The sequence below is a fragment of the Phoenix dactylifera genome, chromosome 4 (genome assembly GCF_009389715.1).
Source record: "Phoenix dactylifera cultivar Barhee BC4 chromosome 4, palm_55x_up_171113_PBpolish2nd_filt_p, whole genome shotgun sequence".
NCBI classification, from domain to species: Eukaryota; Viridiplantae; Streptophyta; class Magnoliopsida; order Arecales; family Arecaceae; genus Phoenix; species Phoenix dactylifera.
Genome location: NC_052395.1, coordinates 15,284,573 through 15,307,348, shown reverse-complemented (window position 1 = coordinate 15,307,348; position 22,776 = coordinate 15,284,573). Strand labels below are relative to the sequence as shown.

Here is a 22,776-nt window from a genome sequence, read left to right as displayed (position 1 = left end):
TTTGGTCTGAATGTATGAAAATGATTCCTATTTTGATCAATGAAGTTTGCAGTTTATCATTTATTGCATTTTTTCCCATGTATCTTTTTGATGATAACAAAAAGGGGGAGAAGTAAAGAAAGAGTACTTTAGGAGAAGCAAAGATCATCTTGGCGGAGAAGTAAAGAAAGAGTATCTTAGGAGAAGTAAAGGGAGAAGTAAAGATATCTTTAGAGTAAATAGAGTAACAAAAAGGGGGAGAAGTAAAGAAAGAGTAATAAGAGGAGAAGTAAAGAAAGAAAGAGAAATAATTTGTAAAACAAATTGAAAATCATATAGGAAAGCATATACATCCAAGGGGGAGCAATTTGCAACAATGAAAATGATCAACTCAAAAATTTATATCAAATTTCAGAATTTGGCACACATAATTTCAGAATTTGGCACGCACCTTTCACACCTCGATACATAATCTGAAACTCATGTTTTATCTCAAATTTTTGGAGTTTCATCTTTAATGAATTATAAATGAAAGGGGGAGTAACTCAAAAAGTCAAATTGGCAACATTTAAATGATATAGGGGGAGACTTCACTCTTATATATGAAAAGCTGAAATTCAGCAAGTTAAGCCCTTTTCAAAAACTGATTTTAAGATAAGTATCAATAGGCTCATACTCTTTATTTTGTAATCATCAAAAAGGGGGAGATTGAGAATGATAGTGTTATTTTGATGATTAACAAGCATTTAACAAGAGTATGTTATAAGTTAAATCGATACTTCATTTATAAGTTCATTACTCTCAGTATATTTGTATAAATTGATATAGATACATTTCATTATTTATATGAATGAATCTAACTTTGAGATGCAGCAAAGTGTGGATTGAGTCGACCCAAAGGATGATTAGGTCGACCCCGGCACATCAAGAAATCATTTGGCACACTTCTGCAAAAATGGCACAGATGAACAGTGAGTTGGGTCGACCCAAGGAAAGCATGAGTCGACCCAAACATCAAGATCCTCAAACAACTCAGAAAATGGTTCTCTGGATTTACTGAGAGGGTCGACCCAAGAAGAAGTTGAGTCGACCCAAGTAAACCTTGAGTCGACCCAAAGAAAGGTTGAGTCGACCCAAGTGAAGAAAGGCTGAAATTCAAGATTCTGAATTTTCTGAAAGTTGGGTCGACCCAAGAAAAGTTTGAGCTGACCCAAGGTTGAGTCGACCCAAAAAAAGTTTGAGCTGACCCAAGGTTGAGTCGACCCAAAGAAAGGTTGGGTCGACCCAGGGAAAGGAAGGCTGAATTTCAAGTTTCTGTGTTTTCTGAGAGGGTCGACCCAAGAAATGTTTGAGTCGACCCAAGTGAAGGTTGGGTCGACCCAAGGACAGGTTGAGCCGACCCAAACACGGGCTGAACATAACGGCTAGTTGTGCCGAAATGCTTTTTGGACTCCCAACGGCTATAAACGGCTAGTTTCTTCAATCCAACGGTCAGAAAGGACTATTTGGAGGTTGGAGAAGTATTTAAGAGGGAGTATTCATCAGAGGAAGCAAGCTTTTGGGAAAATACATCAAGTGCATTCAAGAGAGAACCCTAGCAAGGCAAGCTTCATCCAAGTGCTTCATTCAAGAGTCAAAAGAAAGGGGTTGAGCAGATTCAAAGAGTCATCAAGAGCTCCATCCTCCCTTGAAGAGTGAAGCATCCTTGACAAAGAAGAGCAAAGCGACTTCAAAGCGATAAATACTTTCTAACTCTTCTTTGTAGTTCATATTGTTTTATATGCTCATTTAGGAGTTTGAATCTTTTCTTTTTATTTGTTAAACACTTTGTAAAGGTTCGTTGGTGAGCCCGCAAAACCAACAAAGGTTTTTGGTGAACCCGGAAAACCAAGTGTATAGGTTCGTTGGTGAGCCCGCAAAACCAACAAAGGTTTTTGGTGAACCCGGAAAACCAAGTGTATAGGTTCGTTGGTGAGCCCGCAAAACCAACAAAGGTTTTTGGTGAACCCGGAAAACCAAGTGTATAGGTTCGTTGGTGAGCCCGTAAAACCAACAAAGGTTTTTGGATTGTGAGCCCGGAAAACAATCCAACTGTAATCCGCGGGATTATAGTAAATTCCCAAGGGGACGCTTGGGGAGTGGACGTAGGTGCTAAGGAGAGCACCGAACCACTGTATATTGTTGTGTTTGTGTTGTGCTTGTGCTTACGTTTATTCTTGCATCATCTTCTATCTTTGCACTAGTTTAAATCATTCAAATAGTTTAAGGAAGCATCCACCGCACTTAATTAAGAAAACGTTTAAAGCACCAAAATTTAGAAGAAACCAATTCACCCCCCCCTCTTGGCTTGTCACCTTGGGCAACAATAAGCACTACGATTAGCTCGTGGTCAGCTCAAAATACTTGTGTTATAGTGTTTTCTAGTCAACATAGGTCGTGAGTCGAGTTTGCTCTGCTATTATTTGTAACAATTCAGGATCTCACCCAAAAAGACTAGTCGGAAGGTATTTTTTGAGTTTTTTAATCTTGCCCAATGAATAATTAATGTGGAGGCTAAATACATGCTTGCATAAGTCCTTACATACTTTGTCACAACTTAGAATCCCACCCAAAAAGGCTAGCCGGAAAATACGTTTTTGATTTTTTAGTCTTGTATAGGTACTCAAGATCTTTCCGACAAATAACCTGATACGAGACTAAACACATGCCTACATGAGCCCTCATATACTCCTTCCATTTAAACTCTGACATTCTCATCGGGTTGAGGGTCCAAATTCATTCAAATCTAATCACAATCATCACGATCAGCTCATGGTTAGCTTCAATGAGCCAGTGTTGTAGTGCTCCTTAGTCTACATGGGCTATGAGTTGGGTTCGTTCTTATACCATTTATTACAACCCAGGACCTTGCTCAAAAAGACTAGCTGGAAGATATTTTTTTGAGTTCCTTAGTCCTATATAAGTGCCCAAGATCTCCTCGGCGAATAACTAATATGGGTTTAAACACATGCATGCACAGATCCTCACAACTGTTACAGTATAATTATGTCATTTTCTTAAATTTTCTTCTCATAAGGTGGCCTAAGTTATCCGTGCTTAAGGTTCTTCCTCCGGTCATGTTCATCAAAGCTATTGATTAACTCGAGATTGCCTTCCATTAATCATCATGAAACCGGTCTGATGCCAGACAGCAGGAAAGAAAGAAAGAGAGAAGAAGGAGAGAAAAGGAGGAAAAGAGAGAGAAGGAGAGAGGAGGGAGGGGGAAAAAAGAACTAGGCTTTGCTCCTAGCCCTGCTCAGGGTTTCACATGCCAAAGCTAAAGAAAGAAATTCAGAAATTTTATTCATAGCATAACTCTAAACGATGTACGGTCCAATATATTTATAAGACCCAAAAAATGCAAAAGACTCCTAAAAAGAAACTAGTCTCACAAAAGACCTTCAAAATAACGACATACCAAAATAAGCCCTAAAGGCTATCAAATAACAAAATACCCTAATAAGCCCAAATAAAATAAAATCACTCCAAAATAAAATCAAACTGACTGGACCATCCTCTTGCAGCGATTGTGGACCTGAGTAATAGGCGATCTGGCATTGGTGTCCGCACCAGCTCCCCTCGGGTGGAAAGAAGTTGACCTTGACGAACACGACTCAGTGTAGCTCTGCTAGTATTCCAATAGGTTCGAATCAATATGCTGAAGCTCCTCGCGCGTGAGCCAACTGGAATCGGATGCTGGTCGTCCTCGCCAACGAACCAAGAAGCGCGGGATACCTCCATCACTGGTAAAAACTGTTTGATCATCTAAAATAACATCAATGTGCTCTTATTATACTCGGTGGAGGGGTAAATGAATCAAATCTAGTATGGGATCAATAATAAGGAAATCATCGGGCTTAGGAGATGGTTCAACAAAAGGGTTATCGCAGATTGTTGGTGGGCCGTTGTAAGCAACCAAATCTTCAACAATAAAAGTCGGGCTAATACCAAAATCAGAGGGGAAGTCAATGATATAGGCATTGGTGCCGACCCTGTGCAACACTCTGAATGGCCCAACACCATGAGCCTGCAATTTCTTAACGGTTCTAAAAAGAAATTGCTCAGTCCGAATACGAATCATTGCATAATCCCTAGTTTAAAATTTCCTAGCATGAGAATTAGCTTGCATCTTATATTGAGCATTATGTGCATGGATGCGCTCTGATACCAATGTTGATGCCGAACAGCAGGAAAAGAAAGAAAGAGAGAAAGAAAGAAGAAGGAGAGAAGAGGAGGAAGAGAGAGAGAAGAAGAAATAGAGAAGGAGAGAGGAGGGAGGAGGAAGAAAGAACTAGGCTTCGTACCTAGCCCTGCTCAGGATTTCACACGTCAGAGCTAAAGAAAGAAATTTAAAAATTTTATTCATAGCATAACCCTAAACGATGTACGGTCAAACATATTTATAAGACCCAGAAAATGCAAAAGACCCCTAAAAAGAAACTAGTCTTACAAAAGACCCTCAAAATAACGACATACCAAAATAAGCCTCAAAGGTTGTCAAATAACAAATATCCTAATAAGCCCAAATAAAATAAAATCATTCCAAAAATAAAATTAAACTGGCTGTAACATCCTCTTGCGGCGACTGTGAACCCGAGTGATGGTCGATCTGGCATTGGTGTCCGCACCACAGACAAAATGATCAGGGAATATATGCGCAGAAAGCAGGTCCAAAACAAGAACAAGCCCATGAGCCATTTGTGAATGCTTCGATTTATACGGGAACTTCAAAGAAATATTGTCAAATCCATCTACCAAAAAAAAAAAAAAGAAATATTGTCAAAATGATTTGCTCACCCTGATCTATATATTGATTCTTGAACATCAGGGAGAGCACATCTTATATTGTTTATGGTTCGGAGGATGCAACATGCATATTGGGAGGCTCCCAAACCCGCTGAACAACAAAGGGAGTGATGATGTTATAATTAGGGACTACTTGTCCTTCCAAAAAAATTGTACAGCTTTTGTTCATGGATAGCTCGGGTCGGGGAGTGGGGTGGGGGGACAATATCCTTTGAATTATTAAAAATTCTAAGTTTAATTTTATTCTTTTCCTCAATCTAATGGTTCTCCATTGATGAACTGATAAAAAATTATTCAAACACTACAAGAAAATTGGGCATTAGCGACGCTTTTTTTGGCCTTTAGCGACGCTTTTAAGCGTCGGTAAAAACCATCCCGACGCTTTCCCAAGCGTCGGTAAAGCGTCGCCTATGCTACAGTGGAGAAAATATTTTCCAACGCTTCCAAAAGCGTCGCAAATTAGCGACACTTTACCGACGCGTTTTAGCGTCGGTAATTTACAACATAGCGATGCATGAAAGCGTCGCTAATCGGACTTTAGCGACACTTTAAAGCGTCGGTAAATGTTTGATTTAGAAACGCTTTAAAGCGTCGTTAATTAAATTTTACCGACACTTTAAAGCGTCGCTAATTGATATCTATTCGTGATTTCAACGACGCTTTAAAGCATCGTTAGAATATTATTTTTTTAAAAAAAATTTAAAAACTTTTTGAACTCTGTTTATAAAATCAAAACCACACACACTAAACGAGATATACACACGGCACAACCAAACATATTTATCTAAACATTCATATTGTCAAATTACATTCATATTGTCAATTTACGTTTACAATGTACTTCGAAAAGCATAAAAAATATACATATAAAACTCCAAAATAAATGCTTCGGGGTCGATGGCATCACCATCTCTACGTGCAGATGAAGTATCAGGAACCTGTAATAAAAAAAACTTAAGAAGGTAAGAATACGAAAATTATTAAGCTCTTAAAAAAAAATATGATACTTATGTAAAATGTTCAAGAAGATGTAGTAATTTACCTGAGGAGGGACAAACTGATGCAATAAAGATGTAATCTGATTAATCTGAGCCCTCAAAGATTGTATCTCTGTCTGGTGGCTCTGCTTCAACTCTTGTATCTCTGCGTTCATATCATTAACCTCTGCAGTGCTACTACTATGTCTAGCATCTTGAGTATATCTACCCACTGCAGACAACTGAGTGGGGGTAACTCCAACGCCATAACCCCTCACTCGACCATAACGCTCCGAGCCCATCAATTTGGTAAACACCTGAGCTTCGATACCTCTGGTGTTGCCGATTGAAGATGACTCTCTGATACGCTCTGAAATAAGGGATGTAGCTCTGTCCTATATCTCTCAAAAACAATCAAATTAATTTTTGAAAAATTGAAATACATGAAAAATCATTGCACAAATTATTAATGAATACATACAACTATATCTCTCGACTCCTTCCGGACAAAGCTGCCATCTCGGTGGATGTGAGTCATCTTATAAAACTCCACCTCACCAGGTTTCCTCCCATGGTCTTCCATCTACAACAAAAAGTATATTGGAAGTGCTATATATCATGATACATGCTATATGATACAAGAGTTTCAAAGAGTTTCAAAAAAACTTACGAATTCAGCTCTGAGCCTTGCATAACTCTTCGAGCCTGAAGTGTGAAGAACTGTCTGAGATGCTCGTGCGGCTCGACCAATGTCAGAATATGTCTACCACGTAAAAAGTAAATATTGTAATATATTAAATGTATTAAACATTATATAAGGTATTGAGAAAGAATACACAACATGTCCTCTCTCGGAAAACCAATGTGAACAAGCACTCTCCACTGATGATGATATACATCAGGAGGACAAACACGAGCAACCTCCTCCTCTGTCATACCCTCGCGCTTCCAGTCGGCCTTCAACTTCGACTTATATTCTTTCCATTTGCGATTGAGGGACTTTAGCACCCAATCATGGCTCTCTAGAGGGAGCACAAACTTTTTCTACACCAAAGTAAAGAATGTTATAACAATATTAAATCAAAAAATTAAAATTATAATAGTAAACAAATTAACATACAGTAGATATCAAATTAACAATATTAAATTCAATTCTTTACCTGTACAAATTTAAGAAGCTCAACTTTATAAGAAGGAAACATATCATTTCACCTATGATAGTTGAGCGGACACAACTGACCCCTACGCGCAACCGATCCTAAGAAGGCTTCCAGCCCTCTTGATAGGCTGCCCTAGTTCGTTGCATTCGACGACTATCTTCTCATCCTCACGAAGCTGCCACACATCCCGTGCTCGAGAGGAACCCCGTGTCATCCTCACTCTCCCCTGTCCATCTATAAAAAATAATAAAATATCCATTAAAACATTATAGGCAAATTAATTAAAATAATTAGATTGTAAATGAACTTAGTATATGCACTTTAAATCAAATTACCCTGGATATGCAAGTCATCCATAACCTCCTGGCCTGGATCGTGCTGAGACTGGAACTCACGCTGAGTCTCGGACTCCTGCTGCTGGGCTGCTGGGATCGCATGAACTGAGCAAAAGAAGATCCCACCTGAGATTGCTGGAACTCCACATCTCTGAATCGTTTTCCTCGGAACATTTTGTTACCTAGTATGCACAAAAATGAATCAATATCAGTTAAATAATAATTAAATACTAAATGAATTAGTAATAAAAAATACATTATTCAATGTATACATCGTAAATTTTTCTTACCATAACGAAACTATACTCTCTCATTGTCCATCAGTTGGCATAATATTAAAAGGCATACACTGAGTATAAGTCTTATTATCCTCCTCTTCCAACCTTTTTCCTATATCATACAAGTCCTTAGGTTTAGTCTTAATGACAACAGACCAATCTTTATCTTTTGAGTCTTGTACAAAAAACACTTGTCGAGCTTGAAATGAAAAAATGAATGGGTCATCTTTCAATAGCACACCGGTATGTATCAACCTTGAAAAAATTATAAGTGTGAAACCATTTATGTCTTGTCTCAAACCTCTAGATGAGTTTATATCCACCCAATCACATCGAAATAGTACTACCTTAAAGTTTCCATAATAATCCAGCTCATAAATATCCTTCAGGGTACCGTAATAAGTTTTTCCGTCCACCTCAACCATAACCCCACTATTTTAGATTTTCTAAATTTCTCACGTTCTTTAGTATGAAATTTAAAACCATTTATAATGAACCCATCATATCTGTTGACAATATTGTTCGGACCTCGAGCAATGACTATTAATTCATCGGAACAATTTTTCTCCATCATCGTGGGTACCTAAAAAATTATAGAAACAATGATTAATTATTCAATGACAATGTTTAAAAAAATTGTAAAAATACCTAATGTATTAAATGTCTAATCTGTTTGAATAGCCATTCAGGAAATAACTCAACTAACCATCTTTGCTCAATCCTTAGGGTAGGACGAATGTTATTATTGATGCTTCACTGAGTTACTAAAAATTTTCTGCACGATCAGAAACTCTTTAGCTAAGCATTTATATCTGATATGATAGATAAGAAGATTACAATTATACTAATTAACCTGCGATACTCGGATATTATATCACTGTGAAGTAACACATAGCGATGTGCTTGTGCCAATGATTTTTAGTCAAGAACAACACTTTTAACTGTCCCCAAAACTCTTCTCGCAGATGAGAACTTGTAAATTTCTGCATTCTCTACAATATCATAATTTCTTGGAGGTCGATTGAGAGCAGTTTCAATACCTTCGAGATATCTCGAGCAAAATGTCAAACACTCCTCAGCAATATATCCTTCAGCAATCGAGCCCTCGGGATAGGCTCGATTGCGTACATAATTCTTTAAGCGCATAAGAAACCTTCAACAAGAAATTTTTAAGATCAATATCAACATCGATATGATTTATAAATATGGGTATTAGAATTTAGCAAAATCACCTCTCAATAGGATACATCCATCGGTATTGAACCGGTCCACCAAGTTTAGCTTCCGCCGTTAAGTGAATGAGTAGATGAACTATAATAGTAAAAAATCCAGGAGGAAAGATCTTTTCCATATGGCATAATGTAAGGGCAACATTAGACTCCAATTGATCAAGCACCCTAGGATCAAGAACTTTTGAACACAATGCTTTAAAAAATAATGACAACTGAGAAACAATTACAAAAACTTGTTTCGACGTTGATGATCTTAAAGCCAATGGAAGTATATCTTGCATCAAAATATGACCATCGTGACTTTTAAGATTTGAAAGTCTTCGCTCTTTAAGATTTACGCACCGTGAAATATTCGATGCATATCCATCAAGAAGCTTCATATTTTTCAAAATCATTAGAAAAAGATCCTTATCTTGAGTAGATATTGTGTAACATGCAGGAGGTATAAAAAATTTATTATTAGCAAGCTCTTTCAGATGAAGCTCTTGTCGTATGCCCATGTCTTTCAAATCAAGACGCGCTTTCAAGTTGTCTTTGGTCTTTCCATCAAAATTTAACAATGTTCCAATCAAGTTATCAAAAATATTCTTCTCTATGTGCATGACATCAAGATTATGTCGAAGAAGATTATACTCCCAATAAGGTAAATCAAAAAAAATACTCCTTTTTTTTCATAACTGTTTCTGTGTAGAAGCAACCAATGTGTCATCGTCATTTTTCTGTCCATATACGTTGTCATCATTCTCAAAAAAGTTAGCATCCTCTAAAATCTCTGATATTAACCCTTTATTTAATGAGCTACCGACATCCTCCCTTCCCCTCTTCTTTGAACATTTGGAGACCTTACCGGGTATGTAATTTGTGTCATGCATTTGTCTAAGAACTTCAGTACCAGTTGGTGGAATAGGGGCAGAACGCAACTCTGTGGTACTATCAAACAGATCATTCTGAAATCGAAATGGATGGTTTGGTTCTAACCATCGACGATGGCCCATATAACAGAACTTTCCTTCATGTTTTAACCAATATGAATGGGTTGAATCTCCACAAGAAGGACATGCAATACGCCCCTTAGTGCTCCAACCAGATAAATTAGCATATGGAGGAAAATCATTAATAGTCCATATAAGAGCTACACGCAATTTGAATGTTTGACCAGTAAAAGCATCAAATGCATCAATACCCTCCCATAACTGTTTCAATTCCTCTATTAAAGACTGCAAAAAAACATCAATATCATTACCTGGGCCCTTATCACCTAGATTAACCATTGACAGAATGAGTGAAGACTGTTTCATACACATCCATGGTGGTAAATTATATGGAACCAAAACAACCGGCCAAGTGTTGCATGTAGAACTCATAGTTCGAAAGGGATTAAATCCATCAGTAGCCAAACCCAGTCTAATACTGCGAACATCAGAAGCAAATTCATGATGCCTATCATCAAATGCTTTCCATGCTAAACTATCTGCTGGGTGTCATAACATTCCATCTTTTGTACGGCCTTCGTCATGCCATCTGATCGAGGAAGCCGTCTTCGATGATGCATACATTCTTTTCAATCTAGGTATAAGAGAAAAATATCGCAACACTTTAGCCGATTTTTTCTTAGTCTGTGCAGCATCCACTTCATTCAAAAAATCATGCTCATCTTTAGCTTTCTCCCATCGTGAAGATCCACATATTTGGCACGACTCTTCGTTACTATTTCCACCACGGAATAAAATACAGTCATTCGGACAACTGTGTATCTTCTCGTATCCAAGATCCAATTCTTTTACTAGTTTTTTGGCTTCACAAGAAGATGATGGCAAAGTAACGCCTTCCGAAAATGCATCATTTAATAATTAGAGAAGCATAGTAAAAGACTTGCTAGACCACCCATTCAAATACTTCAAATGGAATAAATGCACAAGAAAAGAAATTTTTGTAAAATTCTTACAACCCAGATATAGTTCTTCATCACAAGCTTTCAACAAGTTATGATACCGAGCTGTGTCATCATCAGAGTGTATATGTTCTTCAACATGCATAAAATCAGTTGCTGTACGCTTATCACCTATTCCAGTTGCTTCTTGTCCTCCACTAATATCTGTTAAATTTTTAATACTATGTCCAAGAACATCTCTAAGTAAGCCATTTATATTATCTTCTCCTACAGGATTTCTTTCTGTATTACTGGATCCAAAACTAGAGGTGTCTTCTATATACGAGTACATGGAGATGACAATATCAACTCTCCATGAAATACCCATTCAGTATAACCTCCCGTAAAACCATTCCACACCAAATGTTCTTCAACAGTTTTTGGAGCGAGAGAAGAAGCATTTATACATTTTCGACATGGACATAAAATCTTTCCATTCATATTAGATTTCTCAAAAGCAAATTTAATGAAAGTTTGAACTTCATTCAAATATTCGTCACTGTATCTCAGCTTATTTATCCAACTTTTGTCCATTCTAAAAAAAAATAAGGTGGTAATGTCACAATCCGTAATTGAACAAGAAATATGTAACAGCGATTACAATCCATACGAGGGAATCATGCATTAAGCTTTGAGTCATTAATTGATCTTACAGATCATTTTGCATGATCCCATATTTTTCAATCTAAACCTATGATGCTTTACTCATTTGAATTGTTTCTTAGACTAAAATGCATTAACAAGATTGTTTTTTGCATTATCATCAACCCCATAAAGGAATAAACATATGCTTGGAATTGCTTCCCAGACTAAAATGTCACTGTAAGATCGTTTTCAGCATTATAGTCAACCAGTAAAAGGAATAAACATATGCTCGCTTGCTGAATACTGTTTGCTAGCTTAGACAACCCAGAGAACCTCTAAGAGGGATAGGCCTTTAATGAGAATAATACAAGAGCTGCTAATAATAAGGGAGAGTCTGCTAATAATAAGTGATAGTACAAGAGCTAGGGACTACCTTTTCTATAACAACTGCAGGATTGAAGAGAGTATGGCTCACATGGGAGAACACCTCGATTCCAGATAGAGAGGCAAAATCCTACAAGTACAATTGCAAGATATCATTAATGAGAAGAAAAGCCAGGAAAAGGCCAAATCTTTCTTGCTTTTTTTTGCCTGAAAAAAAAAGTGAGGCAAATCCAATATGAATAACTCACTTTGACTTGTTTATCCCGGGCGAGCGAGTATGGCTCTGTGTCGAATTCGTAGCAGAGCTTTCCATTATTCCACTAAGAAAAGCATTCAAGAAAACATGGTGACTCGAAAAAAAAAAGAAACGACAAATTCGAGCAAAGTAGTTCCAAGAGTATGTTTGAAAACAGATTTACATCCTTCAAGATGGCGCAGAGGACTCGGACGGGATCTCCTCGGAGGAGGAGGAGGCGAGAGCCGAGGGTCCGAAGGGTGGCGTCGAGATCGGAGAGGCAGTCGAAGAGGAAGCGGATCCGGTTGAGAGCAAAGCGGGCGGAGCCGGGGGAGAAGCGGATCCTGCAGTTGTTCTCTTCAATCCTGCAGTTGATAAAAAAGGACAGCAAATTTACTTATCTCATCAACCACCGAACCAAATGAGCAGATCCAGAGGGATAACTTGAAAGTTTCAACCCTCAAGAAAACTAAGTATGCAAAGCCATGAACAAACTCTGCTTTCTTGCATGCTCTGGAACAAGGCGTTCGAGAGCATATGGAGGGATGCAATATGGGATTTTAAAAGCGTTCACTAAGCTTCAACATTTAAAGTACCCAATATGGGATTTGTCTCATTTCATACTCTTAAATGTTGATTAAACTTCACCATGGAAGCTGATTGCAAGCTCAAGTAAAAAGAAGAAAAGAAGAAAACCCATGACAACATTATTTTTATCATATCCAGAAGGAACAGACTACCACCCTACATGCCATCCATGCTAAGAAACAATATCAGAGCTGCCATCGCAGCGATTACAATCCTATGATCGAAGCAAGAGAGGAAGATCCCAAATGTGGCCTTCTCCTTATCCTTGCCGGCTCCAAACTTCAAACGCCGTGTGAGTGCTCCGCGGCGGAGAAGGAGGAAGTTGTCCACGAAGAGGAGGCCAACGGAGAGGGGGAGGAGGGGAAGGAGATGCGGCGGAGGAACGCGATTTGGGGTCGTTCGTCGGCGGAGATTGGCTGAGATCGGTGAAAAGGGCTGAGGACGGAGGGGGTCGGTCGCCGTGAGTTAGGGATTTAGGGCTGTGGTCTGTGGAGGGAGGAGGTCGATCGGATTTTGTGGTGGGGAGGAGTGAAGTCCGACAACGCTTATAAGCGTCATCGTATTTTTTCCTACGCTGACGCTTATAAGTGTCGGTGATAAATATTCCGATACTTATAAGCGTCGGTAATGGGCCGCCGACGCCGACGCTATACAAAGTGTCGGCGGAACGTTTTTTTAGTGACGTTTTTTACAAGCGTCGGCGGTTACTGTCGCAAAAAAAAAATTTGCCGATGCTTTTATGTAGCGTCGGCAATATAGAGTCGCCAAAACCCTTTATTGTTGTAGTGAAATTTCCTACCTTATGCAAAGATTTTATTTTTTTTTCATGAATTGTTGACGGAGATGTTTGTTTGCTACTGTTTGATATTCCTTTCACATGCTTGCTTACTCTTTAATATTTAGGAAGACAAAAATCTCAAACATCATACACTTTGAGTTATAAGCTATTTCAAACATTCAACCTATGAGCATGGCACAAAATAGCATTTGTTTAAAATTAATTTAGGTGCACAAGGTTCCTCTTTTATTGATAATATATGTGTATAAGGTGTTGTTACTTAACTAATATCTTTTATGTATCCATCCGTGTTTGTAAACGAAAACACTATCCGATGGCTTTGCATATTATCCTAAAAAGTTCTAAAATTTATTAGATGACTTTCTGATCCGGCTATTCAGATACCAATACCCATCCTCTGTATCAAAATTCTGGAAGAATAGTAGCAACTCTTCACTTTTTTAAATATACAGAATCTAATAATGCGGCAGACTGATAGTATCATATTTTGCTAATTATACAGAATTTATATTGTAGATAGCTATAACAGATATTTTTTATTTATTTTATTTTCTGATGCTTATGTATATATTTATTTTAAATTGATTTAATATATCTATTTTTTAAAAAAAAACAAAAAGAAAAAAACACTATCCGATACCCATCGTCAGCAACCTAGCTCTGAGCATTCTACATCCTGAAGCACGGTAGACGACAAAAATATTGAATAAACAAAAATAATCGGCTAAAAAGGAATCCCTTTTCCATTCAATGTACCATCATCATTATTGTAAGATTGCACAAAATTTATAGCCTTCTGATGACCGTTAGAATAACAATGGCTGGTCTTAATAGTAGCAATGTTATCATCCTTGTTGCTACGTTGCTTTGGAGAGACCGCAGCGAGGACGACGAGGCCGCAGAGAACGGCGAGGGCGAGGCCGAGGGCGTTAACGAGCGTCGCCTCCGGTGAGCGGCGGGGGAGACCACGGTTGATGTGGAGGAAGGTGAGCTTCTCGAGGAGGCCGGTCTCGGCGGTGGCGACGGAGAGGCCGTAGGTGTAGATACCCGCGAAGACATGCCACGGCAGCAGCGCCGCCCGCGTCCGCCGGCCCTCCCCCCGGCGCCAGAAGCTCAGAAACCCCACCACCCACTGGATCACGGTGGCAGGGCAGAACAGAGCATAATTAAAACAAACATAATAATGGACGTGATAATTAAGGTCCACTGTGCAAAGGACAGAGGCATGGGAAAGGATATAATAAAATATTTAGCACAACGAACCAAAAAGGCTTCTCTGCTATCGGGAATAAGGGTTCGCGGAAAGAGAAAGGAGGCAAGTATAAACCAATAAAAAAATATATCTTATATTTCGTAGTTTTCAAAAAAAATAAAAATAATTTTTCATATTTTATAAAATATTTTTATAAATAGTATAATAAATATTTTATATAATTTTTTTAGCAAAAATAAGCTCAACCTAATATAAAATATTTTAGAATATATTATTTTTTTTTTGGTCAAAAATAGGAGGGGAGGGGGAGGGACCAGCCCACCCGCGTAGCAGCCCCATTACTGAGCCCCCCTTCCACTAGGGAATGTTCAATATAGGTCGCAGGTTTCGCGTGCCTTCCCCGACCCGTGGGCTCACCCCACTGGGTTCACCGCCTCACGTGTGGGTACGTCACCCCAGTGCCACCTTGGTACAACTGGAAGGAAAGCATAACCGCCAACAAGCCAGCCGAGCGTGGGGCATCCGGTCCCCTAATTTAATCGACGCCCGTGCGTTTCGAATCCGGGCAACTTGGGCGGAATTATCGCCCCCTTACCACTAGGCTACTACCTTGGTGGCTATATTATATTATTTTTTCGTGATCAAAGCGTACATACAAAAAATATTTTTTTAGATATTATATACTCAAATATCACCTTTTCTAAAAAGTATATATTAATACAAAAAATTGTAAACCAAACAAATCATCATGGAAGAAATTATACCCTACACTATGGTATAACTTTGCCGCATGTTACTAAAATAGGTAACCATGCACGAAAGATATAACCCGAACCGATCCCCACAATAAACACCATCTTTTGCCCGTGTCTACTTAACAGCGAACCATGGTAACCTTCACCCGCTCGAACCAATCTGAATTCCATTTGGATAGAGCGGGCAGACTTGAACTTTTTCTGATTACGACATTGCCTAACTTTCATAAGAATACTATTATAATAACAAACCCATAGGTGGGATCTCAAATCAAACTATAGCAAGGGAACTTATAATACCATTCCCCTTCTTTACCCTAAAGAAACAAGAAGAGGAAAGGCACATGCCCCTTCTTATAATCCACACTTTTGACTCGTTAATCTAGGCTAAACTTGTCACTAACAATAGCCACTCCCAAAATGGAGATCCATTTCCCATCAACTTTCTTCCTTGTAATTCTAGCTTGAAGTAAATCCATTTTGGAGAAAAATCTGAACTGACTAATTGATGCTACATGGTACATACCCCACCTAGAGGTATAGAGGGCACGAGAAACTATTAGGTGGACCAGAATTGGCCCATACTTTGCGTCATCCAACCTAAATAGGACAACACTTTCATCCAATGGAACGCCCGTCCGGTTCGGTGCTTGTCCAATGTAGCTTTGCGTGTCGGCGGCATGTCCTTCTCAAGCTCCAAAACAAACAGCAGAGATCAAATGGCAGCAATCAAATCATCGTGTGCTAAAATTCCAAACTATCGACGGTGAGATTTATGGGCCATTACTAACAGGGAGAGAAGAAGGGGGGATCATCAGACGGACCTGGGCGGCGAAGAGAGCGACGCAGAGGAGGCCCATCCAAGAGTGGAGGCTATAGAAGTTGGCCAGGATTCCATCGTTGCCCTTGAACTTGGCCCAAATACCAAAAAGCCCGAAACCGAGTGCCGCCCCTTGGAGCGAGAGGTGCATCCACTTCCGCGACCACCCCGAGAGCCACCTGTGCGCCAGTATCCCTGCCACGTATCCCGTCACCCCAGATACGCTCACCTCCCGGTAGTATCCGGAGATTCCGGACTCCACCCAAAGAAGAAACAACGGGAAAAGAAAAAAAAATATGTATACCTTACCTTCGCCGCTGAGAAGGATAAAGCCGATGACCATGAGAAGGGGGTGGAGGACCTGAAAAGAAAAAAAAAAAAAGACAAAGGAAGGGGGTTTATTTTAGAAGAATTCAGAGGGGAAGAGGGGTATTTGGGGAAATGTAGGGAGATTTACGGAATAGAGATGGTCGAGCTGGGAAGTGGCAGCGGCGGAGGTGGTAGAAATGGGAAGAAGAAAGGTGGTACGGAAGGAGAGGGTCCACACGAGCACGAGGATAGCGACCAGGACACCAGAGATCCGGGCCAAAGCCAGAAGACCAGCCATTCCGCCACCTTTAGTTACGGACTCTTTCTCTCCTACTGCTGTGAGAGTAGAGGAAAGAAGAGGTATACCAGCTAAAGCTTTTTCTTCCTATTTGGATCCATAGAGAGTGGCTACTTTACCTAACTACGCTTTGGTTATTTCGCATTCCACCCTTCTCTTGCGCTGCATTTCTAGTTGCGTTGAGATTGGGGCATAGCTGGTAATGTACGGTTGAAGTATAATATCAGCCCTCTGATGCCGTGGGCCGTGGGCTCCTCTTGCAATGCAGCAAGGGAAGCATGATTAGTTCCCTCCTTCTGTCTGAACTATGGACCCGACGGTACAGATGAACGGTGGTGATGGAGAGAGATCGGGCGCGTCCGTACGTTTCGGATCATATTAGAGAAATATTTCTTTTCGGATTTGTTTCCAAGGTCATTATAAGCGGGCACATGCGGCGCACTCAACAAAGCACAAGCCAGAGTTACCGGACACTGAAACTGAGACACATGGAATGCTGGTAAAAAAACGCTTCTTATGCGCGAGACCCGCAAATTGGCTCAAATGGGCAATTTTCGGGCAGCTTATAGGTTGTCTTTTTCATTGTCCAACACTTTAGAAATTTTTTTAAATCTTTTAAATCCATAACCAATGGCATTAACAGAAAAGAAAATCAAAGTATACACTGACGGGAGGAAACGGACCCTTTTTCCTTCTTTCTTTTTTTTAATAGATGGACAAATCATACAAATATAGTATAAATACAGATGCTCAAAGTGTAGAGAGAAGAAAAGTATAATATTTTTTAAAATTTGTATCTAAAATAAAGCAGATTAGTTTATTCTAAACCTGATTAGTTCAAAATAGCTAGCCGTTGATTGTTTTTAAAAGATAGACTGGTTATTTTGCTTTCTTTTACTAGTTTAGGTTTAAAATATCTGTCCAAGTCGTATATATGGCTGGTTTAACGGATCAATTGGAGCTGCCCATATACTCTATATTAGATACGTAATAATGATAATTTTTTAGGATTAAGAGAGCCTAATCCATAACTCTGTCCTATAACCACCCATCCTTTTAGGGTTGATTTCAATTGAAATTGAAACCCGTCCTACTGACCCAAGTAGCAAGGAAAGAGCGCGTAAGCTCAATGGTGACATATATAAATAATAATTAAATAAAATTTTATATAATTTCTCAAGATTTTGGTAAGGTTAAAAGAAAGAGAGGTGAGATTTATTTTTGGTTTAAATTTACCTCCATAGATTTCAATAAATTGGATTCGGATCAAAGTTCATGGCCCAATAGATATACCTCCACAGATCCCAATAAACATTGAATTTATCTTAGATCCTCTGTTATATGGGCAACAGGAATTTCAAAGTTTGGAGTTTTGGTCGAAGAATAGAATAATGTTGGAAAACTCATTATCTTATCAATGGGGAGCTCCTTAGAGTTGTGTTTGAAAAACAAGCTTCTCGAAAACATTTCTTGCTAAAATTTTTGGCAGTGAAATATTAAACTTTAGTCGATTCTTAAATATGAGTATTGATGATTGTAGTTTCTCTTCCTTTATATGTGTGAGCCAAATTTTGTAGTAACTTATCAAGTTTCCAATTGGCTTGCCCAAAGTCATTGATGATAGACTTTCATTATGCACTTGAGTTCAAATTTTTCTATCCATTGTTTGCATAAGAGAATAAAATATTTTAAAATTTTGAAACATTGATGGTGAAAAAATATGCATTAGTGAAGTCATCACTAGGTTATGTTGCGATCATTGTTCGTTGTCCAGTTTACAAATCTTGTAAACTATGCTATACAAATAACAGATATAATTTATATTTAAATTGGTAAAAAATACTAGTCAACTAATCTATTACAATGGTACACAAATTTCTATAACATCAGTATTTATTTTGTGTTTGTATGCAGCCATATTTAAAAAAAAAAAAAAGATATACTTAAATTAATTTTGGAATATCATTTTTCTTCAACGTTTTCATAGAATGTAAGAATAGTTCCTATTTTGAACTGACCTGTTAGTGTTGTTGCTTCCGTTGGGGTTGGCCAATCCCGTTGCCCTAAAACAATCAATATTTATGATGGCGTTCCTCTATTTTTAATGGCCGCTCCTTGTCCTCATCCTCACTTAAAGATACAAATCTATTATGCCTATAGTCAATATGACCACTCACTAAAGAAGTTAATGGTTTGTCAACTTAATTTCTAAATCACGACATTATTTTTTCTGAGAAAAGTTATTGACATCATTAATATGCAACATCTAGGTACAACAACATGACTCTACTAGTAGAACTTCTAGCAGAAAAACTTCTTGGGATGCCCATGATCTATGCACAAAAAATATTTAGAATTTTTTTGCACGAATACTTTTTTAAAAATTTAAATTTGTATAAATACCCTCTTAAAATTTAATTTTATTTTTGTACCCTTGTAAAACATTGTTTTTATACAAATGTCCCTAATATAATGATTCTTCTAATACCGTTAATAAAAACTATATTTATTTTAATTAAAAATAAAACAAAATTTTAAAATTATATTTTTGTTCCTCATTGCAATTACTTTATAAATGTTTTTTTTTTGGCATATCACTTTATAGTAAAAACTTTATAATTGAAACCATTAATTTTTTAACGGTGTTAGATGGTGTAGGTACATATGCAAAGAAAAGAATAAAAAAAAATAGTAGAATAGCAAAATAAGTGTTTTATGAGAGTATTTATGCAAATATTAATTTTGAAAGTGTATTCATGCAAAAAGCGATATTTAGATACCTAGGAGGATATTCATGTAAGAAATCTAAATATTTATTGAACCCATAACAACTTATTTTGGTAATTATGCAATCAATCAATCTCTCGTGAATGACAACAAATACCATGAGTTGCACTGATTCTCTCTTGCTACATGGTAAGACATCTATACATTGATATGGGAGCCGGATAATATTACTTTTTCTTTAGAAATAGGCGGAGATAATCTCAAGAACCAACCAATTCAAAACATCATTTTCTACTGACAAGTTCAAAGCTCGGCCCCAGAATAATTTTTTGATTTTTCCAAAGTTCGGTTGGATCTACGCAGACCTTACCAACGAGCTGGCCGAGTAACCTGCAATATAATAGCCCCAGATGGACCTCGGGCTCGAACCGGCCATCTATGTCCAGCCCCCAAAACTATAATTAATAGATATAATTAACAACGAAGTACGTGTCACTTGCAGAATGATTAACAGTATAGGATATGTATATATATATATATATATATATATATATATATATATATATATATATATATATATATATATATATATATATATATATATGTATCCTGTTAAGGACCCGGTAGGAATTCTTCTGAAATAAGACAACAGGGAATCTTTGCGAGGGTCCGTTCCAGCTGCATCGATAAGAATTATAAACGAAGCACACAATGCGCAAGAATTCCCCATATAAGTCCTTGTGGTCTTCACTCCATTCACAGAGAGAATAAGAAAGAGATCACATAGGCTTCGAGAGGGCAATGGAGGTTTGGAAGAAAGACTTCAAGGTGGGGGAGTGCAAGGGCCAGAAGACCGTAGATGGGGAGCAAATACCTCTAGTGCTGCACCCACCCCAAGCCGACCGAGGAGACTTGGGCTCGCTGGTGGCGGCCCTCAAGGCCGACAAGGAGTGGTTCGAGGAGATGCTGATAAAGAACAGCGCCATCCTCCTGAGGGGCTTCGACGTGCGCAACGCCGAGGACTTCAACGAGGTCGTGGAGGCGTTCGGGCGGGACGACATCAGGTACGTAGGGCCTGCTCCGCGGACCCATGTACACAAGCGGGTGTGGACTGCCAACGAGGGACCGCTCTCGGAGTTCATATACTACCACCACGAGATGGTTCTGGTAAGTTGATCGAACGGCATGCTGTAGTTTTGAAACCAAAGGAGCTTGGAATCTCCAAAACCTTGCTCAAGGAAACCATTTGAGAGGGGTGAATCCATTGAGAAACACACGTAGGGCGAAATTTGCCTACGGTTTCCCATACATCATGTTATCGCTTATTTGTGCCTCCTATGTCGTTCTCTCTCTTCTTCATGTGTTTGTTATTAATATGGACTGTAGATCAAGGAATGCCCCAACCAGGTAATACTCTTCTGCGAGGTGCCACCGCCGGAGGGTGGTCAGACACCCTTCGTGCCAAGCTTTCGAGTCGCAGAACGAATGATAGAAGAATTCCCCGAGAACGTTAAGGAAATGGAGGAGAAGGGATTGAGGTACACATTTACTGCCCTTAGTAAGGACGACACGTCTTCCATGAGGGGAAGGGGATGGGAGGATGCCTTCGGCACATCTGATCGGATCGAAGCTGAGAAAAGGTATAATCGACTGAATAATTTAACGGATTGTCTGAGTTCTACGTACTTTTCCATCGATCCATTGAGTGCCCAACCTTACCCGATACTCTTCGGAGAGAGAAGTCTAGTAGTTGGAAAAATGCAATATAAATATCGTAACACAAGCTCTTTTGAGTCATCTATTTGTGAAGCATGTCAAGCCTTCCAGTCTCCAACCACGAATCCCGCATTCCAAATGAATCTCAGCAATTAATCCCTGCATCCATCCATAACTTTGTTGATCTATTTCGTACAATTTTGATTGATGGAAGCATAAGCTTCTATATAAACTATTCCTTTCTTCATAGCTTGTGCATCGCATGGCGGCACAATTGTCTCACTTGATTGTAGGGCCAAGGCGCTGGGGATGGACATGGAATGGCTTCCTAATGGCGGAGTGAAGACCGTATTGGGCCCTCGCCCACTGACCCGTGTGTTCCCAGGGAGAAGAGGGAGAAGGATGTGGTTCAACACCGTCGTGGGTATGCATGGGAAAGAGCTCAGCTCAGCCACGATGGCCGACGGATCAGAGATACCAGCAGATGTTGTGAAGAGGTGCGAGGAGATCATCGAGGAGGAGAGCATCCAATTCAAGTGGGAGAAGGGTGACATACTCTTCTTGGACAACTTAGCCTTGCTTCATGGGAGGAGGCCCTCTTTGCCACCTAGGAGGGTCCTCGTTGCAACCTGCAAGTGATCAAGAACAGAAGGCATGTGTTGTTGTTACGTTAATTCTGAATAATTTGGTAGACCCTCCCAAAAATAAAAATAAGAAGGATGCGTTAAGGTTGTGTTCTTTCCCTTTTTTTTTTTGTTTTTCTAGTAAGCAAAAGTGTAAGGTTTTTACACGGAACAAGTAGTGTAAGGTTTGCTTCCTAAAAGATGATGAATAATGAGGGAAATATTTATGAAGAAGGTGTGTGACGCTTGCACGTTGTATTAAAGGCAAATCACATAGCTATTTGGCCGATTAACCCAAACAAAGGACTCGCCAGTTGTTTGATGGAAATTACAAATTAATAAAACTTTAGAAATAAACAAATAATAAAACTTTCAAATTCTCCATGAGCTTCATGACAACTTTTCCTCACAGCTATGTTACCCCTATACTATGTTACCCCTATACATGTTCCAACATGGCGTCAGATAGTTTCTTAATCCACTACCTCTCAATAGGGTTATAGTTCTGTTTAGGGCTTATTTAGATTTTCCTACACCATTGGGCTGAAAATCCTATAAAATTCGTTGATTGGGCCAACAAAACCAATAAGATCACAAGCTACATATTGGATTAGGTCTATATTCATAAAATACCCAGAAATGGTTTTAGATTGGATCTGCCCAAATTACATAAGAACAGCAAATCTTTTTTTCTCCCAATAGAATTCGAACCGGCCCATTCCGAAGCTATTCCTAGATATTTTACCTACAGCTTATAATCTTGCTGATTGTACTTTGTTCAGTTGACCTAAAAAAATCACGTAGAATTCGTAGATTAGGCCATCCATTTGGCCAACCCAAATTCTGTAAAAAAAGAAACAAAACATCCTTTCCGATAGCCCAAAATCTAGAATCTGACCTAAAAATTTAAACAAATTCTTTAGATGAACCAAAAAAGCCCAATTCATATAGAATTTTCAGCTCAAACAGATCTTAGCCTATAAAAAGT

General features: G+C 38.8%; 2 protein-coding genes across 2 annotated transcripts; one reads left to right on the top strand and one right to left on the bottom strand.

The window, feature by feature from the left end:
- Positions 1-14,044: 14,044 nt before the first annotated feature.
- On the bottom strand, positions 14,045-16,836 carry LOC103715956 (probable transmembrane ascorbate ferrireductase 4). Its single transcript, XM_008803762.3, has 4 exons — positions 16,573-16,836; positions 16,425-16,476; positions 16,120-16,310; positions 14,045-14,459 (listed from the first exon to the last, which is right to left on the bottom strand). Exons 1-4 carry the CDS (start codon positions 16,720-16,722, stop codon positions 14,052-14,054), a joined length of 801 nt encoding a protein of 266 aa, XP_008801984.2. The 5' UTR covers positions 16,723-16,836; the 3' UTR covers positions 14,045-14,051.
- Positions 16,837-20,203: 3,367 nt separating this feature from the next.
- LOC103698826 (clavaminate synthase-like protein At3g21360) lies at positions 20,204-21,911 on the top strand. Its single transcript, XM_008780877.3, has 3 exons — positions 20,204-20,616; positions 20,836-21,089; positions 21,459-21,911. The coding sequence occupies exons 1-3, from the start codon at positions 20,251-20,253 to the stop codon at positions 21,802-21,804; spliced, it is 966 nt and encodes a 321-aa protein (XP_008779099.1). The 5' UTR covers positions 20,204-20,250; the 3' UTR covers positions 21,805-21,911.
- The last annotated feature ends 865 nt before the right edge of the window (positions 21,912-22,776 follow it).